Below are 13,181 nucleotides of genomic sequence, written 5' to 3' on the forward strand. Positions count from 1 at the left end.
ATTTGGTTTTTCGAACACAGGAATGAAGGAAATAAGAGAAGTGAGAGATTGGTAGTAGCAAACGCTCATCTAGGTTCAAGATTCAAATTTATACTACATTAAGGGGTATCAGAAGTTTAATATAAGCGTAGGCTGGCAGCTACCGATGTGTATTACGTGACATCAATCCAGTTTTTGTAGTAGCAACATTTCCACGTCAGAAAGTCTATCATAGTCCTTGCTATTTAACTAGGCACTCTGTTGTGCAGATTAAAGCTGACCTCTATTACCAAACGATGATGCTTTTATAATGGCTTCTAGGGCTGTTGCAGTGGAGTCACTTTTCTTCAGAACTTTTCCAGAGCTCAGCAAATTCATCTCAGTGTCTCTCTACTCTGTATTTTTTGCCTGTCTACTGACAACTGTTCTTATTTCATCCACCTTTACAAAGATTGGCCATCTCAAAATTATAATTCCACTGATGCAATTGCAATGTCTCTGATGATGGCATGTCTTTCTACCCCCATGACAGTGTCTTCCTGAGAATGACAGAGAAACTAAGGTCTTGGTAACCTCAGAAAATGTCTAGGATGCCTGATAGAGGCACTGAGTTGTCTTTGAAAACTTAATTGCAAATGATCTCTCATGATGCAGTATAAAAACAGTATAAAGTAGGGACAAGAACGGGAGAGAAGTATGTATTTTGCGTAACCATAGTGGAAGAGTTCATGCTTAGGAAGTCCATATGGAGGTGTTTTTTCATGCTTCCCAGGAAGGTCAGCATTTCTTGGATGAATATAGCATATACCCGTGGATCACAGTTGAGATGGTGCCAACAGATTGCTTGTGTGGACAAGTTTCATGTGCATACACGACAGTACGAGTACATGGTTGGCATTGTTCAGAGCTGGTATAGTCTGTATATGAAATCATTCACTGGTTAAAAAAGTATCATTCGGCACCAGTACTGATTAGATGCAAAAAGCGTGTATCGTGGTGATAAGTTTTTTACAGGTAATTTCGTTGAAGTATCAACCACTAATATGTCTGCTGATAAATGCTGAAGAATTTATTTTTCCTGTTGTTTCAGGAATAATATGAATTTCCTAATGGGATCTTGGTGGCCAAACTTGGAAGATTTGTATGAAGCCAATGTCCCAGTTTATAGGTTTATTCAAAGACCAGGGGATTTGGTGTGGATAAATGCTGGCACTGTTCATTGGGTTCAGGCTATCGGCTGGTGCAACAACATTGCATGGAATGTTGGCCCTCTTACAGGTATGCTTGAATAGTACCCGTGCTGAACTATGTAATTAGGTAATATACTACATATGTCACAGAACCTGCCATTTCTTACTGATTTACCATGCTTTTCTAGATGAAAAAAAATGAATGTACTGGATTTTAAAACATGATGTGTTGAAACTTTAAATAATTCTGTTGGTAAGAGGAAGAGAAAGCAGCAGGAATGCAGTCTTTGCACTCATTCATTTAATGGGCTTGTATAAATTACAGTTGTATAGCAAACACTAGCAGAATAAAATACTGGTGTTAATTCATACGCTGTCCTGTAGGCCATTTCTCAGCTTTTTTGCCCAAAATTTGTTCTACTCCACAGACTGTGCTATAGCTTGTATATGAGCTTAAGGACTTGTCCAGTCTAACTTTACTGGGACAATGGATACCCAATTGCTCTTTAGTGAAAGCATCAGGAAAGGCGAACAGTTGTAATTTTTTTTTTCATAAAGGAATATTAGGTTTTCCAGACCTACTGCTCTAGAAGGCTTTAGTTTAAAACCGTGGTCTTGGAAGGTTTTTAGATATGAGAATGGAAGGAAATTTCACAGCTAAAATTAGATCCTGTCTAGCATTTGAAGAGAATGTGCTTCAAAAAACCTCCTGTTTTCTTAAATAGTTTAAGGTGTGTCTTTATTTCATTATGGTGGAATAAATAGTAGAACTCCAGGATTGTATGATTGACTGATACAGAGCTCACATGTTCAGTCGCAGTAAATCTTGTAAAACATTTTTTAAAAAAGGGTGAGGTGAGTAGGCTGCTTAATGAAAAGGTCTGACTCATTGCAACAGATCTCTCAAGGTGCAGTCTTCCTTTTCAAGACAAATTATATACCATAGCATTGTAGAATTATGATAAGGAATGAATAGAGCAAGATGCAGACGTTTCAGATTTAGATATTTTATTTAATCTGAAATATTTGAAACTTTATTAAGTAACCCTTTTGGAAATACTGCTCTCTGTTCACCGTAGAAATTGAGCACTTGTTAGTAACTTATTTTCACAGACAGTTGTTGTTGCTGTGGTATTGTGCATTCTTTTAGCATCATAAATACACTTTTAAAAGAAATTTTATACAGTTCAAGTGTAGTTGGAATGAATGGGTCATTGCAAATTAATTTAGTCTATCCATAAATGATACAATTTTTTTATTATAATCCAATTATTTTGGCTCCAGTTGATGCTGATTTCTTAACTTGACTAATTGCTTCTATAATTTTGTTTTCTGTATAGCCTGTCAATATAAATTGGCAGTAGAACGGTACGAGTGGAATAAACTGCAGAGCGTAAAGTCCATAGTACCCATGGTTCATCTTTCATGGAATATGGCTCGAAATATCAAGGTCTCAGATCCAAAGCTTTTTGAAATGATAAAGTAAGTTTCGTTTAGTTGACTGTTTACTGTACACCCTTTTCCTTTTCAAGCATAAAACAGTAATTGATTTGTATGTAATCCTTTGTAAGACATTTCCATTCCTGAGAATCAAGCCAAAATTATTTTATATTTTGTTTTTCAAATAATCCATTTATAAATATCACTAGTTTTATTACATTTTATTTGATTTTATTGTGGCATAGCTTTAGAATGATCTATTTAACTTTTTTGTTAAATATGCCATAGACTTAATACATCAGTTTACAGAAACAGTTGACTTAGATGGCAAAAGCTGTTCAGAGTACATACCATAAGAAATAACAAAATTAGGTCATCAACCCAAATATTAGAATTAGAATGTTTAGTCATTTTTACAGCAAAGTTAAGCTTAATTTTACCTTTCTAGAACTTCTAGTTAGTGCTCACACACTGTCATTTGGAGATCAGTATACATGTTTTAAATAAAGGCAAGTAAGAATTTGAAAGCCTCCTTCCCTTTGCTCTTTCTTCTGAACAATGAATTGATGTGTAAAATGATAATTGAGGTTAGTGACACTTCTCATGCGCGTATTCCAAAATGCAGGAATATTCTAGGCTCTGAGCATCTTTACTTTTCTCTAAAGAGTGCAACTTCAAATAGAAATCATACTGCAGCACCATTATACCTAGGTTGAGGAGTGAATGGACATTTCAGCATATATCGTAGATTTGTCTTAAAGTGGGGGAATGCATTCCAGAGCAAGTCACTCATCGTGAGAATACTCTGGTAGCGGCACTCTTCTGTTTTCCTTAAGCCTACCAAAGGAGCTTCTAGCTTGAGCACTTCTTAGTCCTGTCAACATACTGGATCCACAAGCATTGAATCCTTTTATAATTTGCCTTGAAATGGACCTTTAAAAAAATGGGTGGGTTACCTTGCAAAAAAAGGGCAAAGAAAAATAATTTTTTTTTTTCCCCTTAGCAGGATTTCTTGATGACATCTGAGATACCTTTTTACTGCAGGAATTTAATTTAGGCTTGAGCATCTGTTGCAGAATGGTGCAATTAGTGAAATGGTAACTTCATAAGCACCAAGTATGTTAGAAGTTGAAGACAGGGAGGTTTGTAGTCACTGTAAAGCCAGATTTTGGAATAGCATTTACGTGTGAATACTTCCTTAAAATCTAGTAACTAATATCTAGGGTAAAGAAAGTCTGCTGAAGGCTTGACAGTCCAGCCCCTTCAGTTAAGCTATTTAGTGCTCATACTCAGTATGCCAGGTAACATAAAAGGCAGAGGAGAAACTGAATGGTTAGAAAAATAGGGGGAATAGAAGCAGGGTGTGGTAGGGAGGAAGCCAAAAAGTCCATTTAAAAAAAAAGAAAAAAAACGAGCCCACAAACTTATTTCACAGTTAACTTCTATATTTTCCTATGCCCAGCAGGCATCTATTGTAAAGCTCAAAGCAGTTCTGGAATGTTTTTGACAAAATATGATTTCAATATTTTGGCACCTGTATTTTGCATTTGCACAAGTTTGGGGTTTTTTGCCATGGTTTAGGCTTAAAAGGACAAAAACATGACTGAGCATAGCATCCTTCTCGAAGGCAATCGCTCAAAAAGTTGTGAAGAAACCCAGAGGACAAAATGGTAGTTTGTTATTATCTTGCTGGCTGACAGCAGCTGAGGTTTTCCTAGTGAGAGGCCTGCGTTTTAGGTGTACATTACAAATAAACAAAGATGCTAAGGAGCAGGTACAGACTTCAGTCTTACATATGTTTGCTTTTTTTCAGTCTACTGAAACCATTTCCAGTTTACTATAAGCCCTCCATCCAAGTTAGCTGTCAGCCAAATCCCAAGTTCCACGCTATGTGTGCAGAAGGGAAGAAGATCCAATGATAAGCTCTAGTTTGTAACATCTAGTAGCAGTAACCTGAGATAGCTCTTCGTTGTCACTCAGTTATGGCATAGCTGTTACTAGAAATGGATGTCACCAGAATACACTGTCTGGTATCTGACCCTGGCTTTGTAAGCACACTGGAAATGCAGAAACCTTCATGAATCTCCTTAAGACAGGAAAGCAGTTACATAATTTTCCTATGGACTGCTTATCTGCAGGAAAACAGCACCAGCTGGCAAGTAGCTACTGTCCACTACTCCTGGATTTTATTATGTGCAAGATATATGTTTTCACATATGTATATGTGTGTGTATGTATGTGTGTAAAAACACTTGAGAAACAGTGATTTCTGATACAGCTGGTTGAATTTCATCTTGAAGAACTGACTTTTCATTTGTCATCAGGGAAAAAAAAATATATCAGTGACATAGCTGTCATCTTTTCACCAAATGCAGGTCTGTATCTAAAATTGACCTCGAAGATAGCTGAAGTATTTAGGTAGTTTGACTTCTGTCTCTGGAGCTTTTTAGGTATCAGAATAGTACAAAAGAGTATCTCTTGGAAAATGATAAAAAGTAGTTTGTAATTCAAATTTGAAGGATAAATACAGATGTGTCTTTCTGGGTTATGTGAGAATAACCACTACAGATGGAATAAACTAAAATGTATGCATACGTATAAATATTTGGAACCAGACTAATGATGGAAAGAAATAGAATAGCGGTAGGGAAAAAACAGAAGGAAACCTTGCTTTTGGAGGAAATCTGAAGCCTCCTTATATTTTCAGTTAATGTGCAGCTTGGTGCTGTCTTGTTAAGTAAAAGACAATGAGCAAAAACTCATGAGATATTTTTTTAAAGATTTGATATTAACAGTAGAATCACGAGCAGGAAGACAGGCAGACAAAATGATTTAAAACTTGACTGAGGGAGCACAACCCTGAAGAAAAGAAAAATTAACTGCAAACCTCTTAGATGGAAGCTAGAAAGACTTATACAAATGCATCTGAAGAATAGAAGAGTCTTAGAGGTAATGGGAACGTAGTAATAAAGGCTTAAAAAATTAATTCCACAGTAACTGAAATACTAAGTTCTTTTATAAAAACAGTTTTAGAAACGTAAAAGAACATGGCATGGGAGAAAAGATTTTGCACAAAATCATGAAGCCAGATAAAACAGATTTTGGTATCAGTAGGGCAGTTATATTACTGAAAGATACAAAGAGGTCAGTTTTGTATTGCCAGTGGGAGGTTCCCCGCACTTTGAAAAGTTCTACTGGACATCTAAATATTCAAACAGGTTTCTCGCTGCCCTCCTGAAATAAATCAGGATGATGTCCATTTTAAAATCTTCTTCTCTTAAATATTTGAATTTGACTGGACGTGATTTATTCATACTCTTTATGCCATACCGGTAAAGAATTTGAGAGAGAGGTAGGGTCTAGATTTTCGTTTAACTGAATTCTCACCGTACAAGAATAAAAGCAGGCCTACAATACTAAAAGCTGACACCATTTAACTTGCACATTGTGACTCTGCTAGACACCTTTTTGGCTTTCTTCAGGCTTCCCAAACTGTAGGAAATTGTGGTACATTTTCAAAGTGATAGTTCATAGACTTTCTCCCATTCTTTGACAGCATGAAATAGTTAACATTTACATTTTCAAGTGCCATTACTAGGATCTGATTTTTATCCGAGGAGGGGGAATTCACCTTCTAGCTATTGTTTTGGGCTTTGGTTGCAATTTTGGCAGACATTGCAGCAGTGTTATATGTGGGTTATGTTTTGGCCAATTCTTTTTTCACAACTGTAACAGTAGAAAACTCTTTGAAAACATCACATCGAAAATTCTTTGGAAGTCAAGAGAGGAGAGCAATGGTGGCAGGTGTGCAGATGTGCTTCCAGTTGCTCTTTGGCAAACGCAAAGACTTCTTCAGATAACAGCAGTAGAGAAGAGAAGAATGGTGGCTTTTAAGTTTATTTGGAATTGGCCTGTATTGCGTAAAAATATGCTATACCGAAGTTACTGAGCTTGTCAGAAGCACGTTAGCCCAGCGCTCAAGTGACTTAATACCTGATCTATCACATATGGTTGGCCTTAGCATCATGATATCGTTAACATCAAACTTCAGAAGTGTTGAAGGAGTTGCAGCTAAATGAGCTGTTTAATTTTCTTGAAATTTGGTATATGAAAATATGAGGTTTAACGTAGAAACATGCTTTTGGTTTTGCATTATTCTTACAGTGAGGGTATTAGTGAAGCCGTAGACTTATTTTTAGTGAAGAACAGTCTGAGTGTAAAACATCAAGAGGAGAGTATCTCAAAGTAAGCCTAAGATTCTATTAACTACTTGGAAACACATGAAAGAAACATTTTTTGAAAAATACAGAACGTACATATTACATGTTTAAGGCTTTAAAATGGGAGAAGGATCAAGTTAAAAACATTGTGATAGAACTCTTGAGCACTTTGTTTTCTGTCCAATGTTTATTCTTCCCCTTACATTTTTTCAATCTTCTTCTGCATCTAATGAGCATGTAACGTAACCGCCCTGTGGAGGAGAAAATTAAAGGCTGCAGCTCAACTAAATAGGATAGCTGAGAGCTAAAAATTATTATAAATAACATTGTAATTTAGAAATCTGGAGACCTATTTTGCCAACTCTTTTTAGAGAACATATGTAGCTCACACAATGCTAGAAAACAAGTTACATTTTCTAGTACAGAAGAGAACTGTGTAAAATTGTGAAGATTTTTTTTTTTTTATCTACTTTACAGAAGTATGGCAGGGAATCATTGATTTTTAATTCGACATTTGACCAGTTCTTTTCTTCATTCATAAAATAAGTCTTAATGTTAATTATTTTTTTTCACTACAAAGGGACTTCCTTTTCTAATACGAACCTGTATCTTCTTTTTACTTTTACACAGAAGAAGATATTTGTCGATAATTTTTTGTTGGTTTTGTTTTTTTTTTAATTATTATTATTTGCACTGTGTAGAGTGATTCCTGTCAGAACTTGGGGTTTCAGACTTTGGATAACTGAAAGTTTAGTAGTGCTGTGGAAGTAATAGGGTTAATAGGGTTTTTAGACGTTAGTTAAAACAGTTCTTTGGATTAGGCTGTAGTCATTTACACAAAATGTAAACAGTTATTTTGAACTTGACAGTTCAAACTACCTTTTTGCTGATAAATTCATGGTTCAATATAAAATACATCAATTGCTTTTGAAAACACATTGTTTTATTGTGCTTAAAAGAGCATTCATGCATTCCAGTCAAAAATGAAAGACACAGCCTGTTTGCAGGGCAAGGGGCAGTACTGAAATGGAACAGATCTACACAGAGGTCCATAGGCATGTGGTCTAGCTTCTACCTAAGTCATGAGACCAGCGATTTTTATTACCAACTGTTTCTGAAATCGCAGAGGAAGAGGAAACTCCTGGTACAGGGTCTTGGAAGACATGTAAACCTACTTGAATCTTGCTGTAAAATTGAATATTGAACTGAGTATACAACTGGTTTGGTTGCAGGTACTGCCTGTTAAGAACTCTCAAACAGTGTCAGACACTGAGGGAAGCTCTAATTGCTGCAGGAAAAGAGATCGTCTGGCATGGGCGAGCAAAGGACGAGCCAGCTCATTACTGTAGCATTTGTGAGGTCAGTAAAAATATGTGTTGAGCTTGTGTGGTACTATAATATTTATTTAAATTTTGTCTTGTCTTCTGTTGTTCTTGTTGCTATTATAGTTTTGCTTTTAAGTTGCAGCATCTACTATATGCTATAAGCACATATATGTGATGTAGTACTGTCTTCAAAGAGCTTATCAAGCTGTTTTTCTAGACATAGGCTGTATTTCCCTGCAGTCTTATCCACAGTACTTCCACAGCATTGTTACTCACCAGGTCGATTTTCAATTCTCAGTTATTATAAAAAGTTGTTATCCCTTCCTGCATATAATTTGGTCTGCTGAGCTTCATTTTAAAGGTGTATCTGTCTTAATTTCAGAAGTGAGCAACAGCCCTCAAACAGAGAGAGTACACTTTCTTTGCAGGACATTCCTTTTTGCTGAGATTTTTTATTGTACTTTCTGTTAATAGTTCCTTTCAAGTATTGGATAATTTCGTGAAGCTTAAAAGAACATTTTCCTACCCCCTGGAAATTAGTTTCTAATTATCCTCTGACTGAGCCTCTTGGACAGGGTGAGCATGTGACTGAGCAGTAAGGAAGTAAATCACGAACTTCTTTTGCAGACAAATTTTAAAAAGGAAAATGAGGTATAATTGTTATAAATCCCCACCTTACTGAGTAATCCCTATTCAGAGTATGAATCTTGCTTTGTCAATATTGACCAAAAGCTTTTCCATAGCACTGTTCATGCAGACATCCTAACTGTAATGCTAGTGGTTTTACAATATTTCCCTTCTCTGCCTGAGCCTTAGGAGGATAGATTTTTCCTGTGAACAAATTTAATTTTTCTCTTTGCATGCGCAGGGTAAAGTTGTAAATCTTGAAGAAAATACAATTTTCATGGTTTAACTTTTAAAAAATGAAATTGTAACAGTTGACTTTCTGTTTCCTATCTAATAGGTGGAAGTCTTTGATCTGCTTTTTGTCACTAGTGAGAGCAATTCTCGGAAGACCTATGTTGTACATTGCCAAGACTGTGCACGAAAGATAAGCACGAACCTGGAAAATTTTGTGGTGCTAGAACAGTACAAAATGGAGGACTTGATGCAAGTCTATGATCAATTTACATTAGTAAGTCAAATTCATAAGTGGGTGCATAAATACATTATTTGCAAAGCAGTTGTAGACTGTCTTGGTACTCCGTTGTATGAGTACCGTAGACTTTCTGATTCAAATGGAGGTATGGGTTGTGTGTGATATTTACAGAACAAAACGCTGAAGAGTCAGAATTATGTGAAATAGTACAGTAACTTACTGCAGAACATAACCACTGAGTTTTCAGGAAAAGTATGATGTTACAATTCATAAAGTTGTGGCTTTAAAAATCCAATAGAGATCACCTGAAGACCATAACTGGATCAGATGGAGATGGGAAGAATCAGGACAGTGAAGCTTGGAGAAACTAGCACCAGGTTCAAGAGCATCTCTAATACATTGGTTGTGGTATGAAGTCAGTATAGCAGCAGAGCATCCTATGCACTCAGATCCCTTCCTTCCCCTTCCCCACCCGTCCCCTCCCAAATCAGCACTGTCCTTCTGCTTAGCAAGTGGATGCTCTCAAACAGTTCTGTCTTTTGGCTTGGGGCCTCCTTTGCGTTTCAATTTAAAGCAAAAAGCCTCTTTGCCATTATAGCTTTGTGCTATATATGGCAGCCTTCTGCTTTGAAGTGTGTCAGCACAACTGTCCTAACATTTCACCCAGGTTTCATTGTTTCAGGCAAAGTGGCTTGTTTGTAATCACAACGAAAGCGATGCTGGGTTTATTTATGAGCCTTGCCTTTCTGTCAAAGGAGACGAACATTGGACTAAGCGTTACGAGAATTTCGTGTTGAATTAAAACACAACAGCCCAGAAACGGCTGTGCCTTTTGATTCATTTCCAGGTGCTGCAGAAAATGTGTGTTTAGACAAATATTTCAGCAATGATAGCATGATAAGTTGTGACCTTTTGAGCTAAGGCCTCAAGGTTCAGCAGTAGAGGCTGGCGAGAGTGCAGGACCATGTCCTCTGAATTTAATTCTCTCCATTGGTCCTACAGAGCCTGAGGTAGTTGAACTTTAATTCATACTTCCAGGAGCCCATTGTTATGTTTTGTGAAATACTGCAATTTTGAAATGATGATCTGTTACAGAAAAGCATATAAATAAAAACCTGTTCTCAGATATGTCATCCAGTTGAGTGGAAAAGGACGAGAATGTTTCTGTGTGGAAAGGAGGGGGGGAGGGAAGGGCATTTTGTTGTCTGTGTTTATAACATTATGTAGGTAACAGTGATGATATTGTCCCTAGAACAAGGGTTCTCAACCTGTAAGTGGTTCCCTCTCCCACCAAAGACTATACCTGCAGTCTTGAAGGGCGTTAATAATTGTTCTCTTGTGAAATGGATGTGCACATTCATTTCTTTTAAAGGGGATACAGTCTGGATTGAGAAGAGTCATAGCCTGAAAGTGACATCTCTCAGATCTAGAAGAAGAGTTAAGGTTTGTTGCAAGTCACAGGACAAAGATAATCTCAGATGGCAAAGGTGCAATAGGCCTAACAGAGAGACTTTGTGTTTGGGGTAGAGTATTGGGAGCAAACATGGGGATCAGCTAGTGTTAGTGTTTCATAGGTGGGTGCTATGGTATGATTTAAAGTGTCTTTGAAGATAGTGAGACCAGCTTCCTGAAGGGATTCTGCATCATGGCAGGACTGGTGAACAGGAGAAGAGAAGGAAATGCCATCAAAGATTTAGTATTTATTTTGATGGTGATGCCACAAAGTGCAATATTGGGAAATAGTTAGGTATCTTCTAGTCGTTGTCTCCTGAAGGAAGACGGGTACAAGACACCTAGCTTACTTCACTCTTGAGGCACTCTGATGTTGTCTTCCAGGATTAAAAAACAAACAAACAGCTTAGTCCCCATGTCAGAGAATCTGAGACCCTTTCCACAGATGCCCTGACTTCAGGGTTGTATGTTACTGTTAGGTAGAGGGGAAAAAAAGTGAAGCCCACAAGGCATTTGGAGAGCCACAAATGGACGATTCCCCCCCACCATTGGTAAACAGGTTGAGAATCCCTGTTTTAGAGTCTGTAAAGATACATCTATACTGAGCCCACATGGAGCTCTCTGCTGCCACGGTGGTACTTGATTTAGCAGCTCATACCGTATTAACATAGACATCCCCGCAGCACACTCCAGTCTGCAGTATAGCCAGAATCCTAATGCAGAGTAGCCGTAAAATACACGTTGTATTTGAGTGAGCCAGAAAAAATACCCGCTCGAAAGAGTCCTGAAGTGTAAAAACAGTAGTGTGTGTGACTTCAAACTCTCATGGTTACAGTTTGTGCAGGTCTTGGTTAAACAACTGAGTTTTACACCCTTGTAGAAAAGGTAATTTAATGTTTTCTTTTTCAGGCTCCTCCATTGCCATCCTCCTCATCTTGACATTTTTTCATGGACATTAAATGAAAACTTTTCTGATATTCAGGAAGTGACCCAGTTCTGCACCACTGATTTTTGTAGCTATCCCGTAAGGCTGCTGGCTGAAAGCTGTGTCTATGCAACCTTCCAAGTGCGGAGTGTCAACCAACTGGACAGGAGAGAGCACTGCCTCCTACTCCAGAACTCAAAACAAATAAAGCTCATCCAGCTGTACTTCAAAAAAATAATTCCATGTTTTGTATATATCTGACAAAACTGGCAACATTATACAGACTACTGACTTGAAGACCACCTCTTTTGTATTTCTCTGTTTTCTGGGCTGATGAGTTGGTTTCATCCATTTTTCCCCTTCAGAATTTCCCTTGGAAAAAGTACTAGCTTAGCTGGTCATTTCTTTGTAAGGTAGTTAGAAATTTTAAGTCTTTCTTTGGGCAACTTTTTTTTTTTTTTTTTTTAATGTGAAGAGTTAGGTGATATAAATTTTTTACTGCTTTTATGTTTTTCTGTCTTGTTTTGAAACCATGACGGTTACACTTTTGGTTCCTAAATAAAATTTAAAACAATTAACAGCCAAGTCACAAAGATAAATGGGTTGCACATAGACTAAGGAATAAACTTCAGATTTGTGATTTTTGTTTCTAATCTTGATGTAAATTTACACTATTTATAAATACATATTTATTGCTTGAAAATATTTGTGAATGGAATGCTGTTATTTTTTCCAGATTACCTGCCATTGAAATTTTAAGGAGTTCTGTAATTTCAAACACTACTCCTATTACATTTTCTATATGTAAATAAAACTGCTTAGCATTGTACAGAAACTTTTATTAAAATTGTTTAATGTTTAAAGTTTTTCTATTGTTTGAGTTTTAAAAAGATTTTATGTACAGTGCCCAGTTTTTGTTCTTTTTTGAATCTGATATATATATTTTATATATACTCTTGTGCTTGTGTATATATATAATATATATAGAAACGCAAATATAAATATGTGTATAAAGATTTAGAGACTAAATTTTTCTCGTTTTAAGTTTTACATCTATAGTAGATTTGAGGTGTCTACTGTAAAGTATTGCTTACGAAAGTATGATTATTTTTAAAGAAATATATGGTATGTATCCTCAAGACATAGAATGACCTTCAGACTGGTTTATTGTTAAATTGCACTTTTTGCAATAACAGACCAATAAATAGTTGCTGCCAAAATGTAGTAGTAGAAAATAAGTAATGGCTGAACTTTAAAGCTCTTCAAGAAAATACCGGCTTTGACAGGAAGTTTGGCACTAGTTTTAGAAGAGGAATGAAAAAGGTGAATTTGAGTTTGAGTGGGGATGTTCTCTAGAATTCAACCAAATTGAAAATTATATATTACAACATGTTCTATTAACCATTTAAGAAGTTAAAACTGAATCATCTTGGCGTCATTGTTGACCCCAAAAAGGACGTTGTTTTGTGGTATTCTATTGTATTTTCACATATTTTGTAATACGAATTCACTGGTAAATTTTTGAAGCACTAGGTTTATTTAGGACAAGTT

General features: G+C 36.5%; 1 protein-coding gene across 10 annotated transcripts in view; it reads left to right on the forward strand.

The window, feature by feature from the left end:
- The window catches only part of KDM6A (lysine demethylase 6A), a 157,800-nt gene extending 145,465 nt beyond the window's left edge, over window positions 1–12,335 (forward strand). For 7 of the 10 annotated variants that reach the window (XM_086477448.1, XM_086477463.1, XM_086477476.1 and 4 more), the window contains 5 exons: window positions 1,070–1,257; window positions 2,510–2,651; window positions 8,062–8,188; window positions 9,119–9,289; window positions 11,615–12,335. In XM_086477448.1, the coding sequence (XP_086333574.1) occupies window positions 1,070–1,257; window positions 2,510–2,651; window positions 8,062–8,188; window positions 9,119–9,289; window positions 11,615–11,644 (658 nt within the window). In that variant the 3' untranslated portion in view covers window positions 11,645–12,335. The other 3 variants (XM_086477439.1, XM_086477456.1, XM_086477432.1) reach the window with 2 other exon arrangements.
- Window positions 12,336–13,181: the final 846 nt, after the last annotated feature.

This window comes from Leptosomus discolor, chromosome 1 (genome assembly GCF_034619465.1).
Source record: "Leptosomus discolor isolate bLepDis1 chromosome 1, bLepDis1.hap2, whole genome shotgun sequence".
Classification (NCBI taxonomy): domain Eukaryota; kingdom Metazoa; phylum Chordata; class Aves; order Leptosomiformes; family Leptosomidae; genus Leptosomus; species Leptosomus discolor.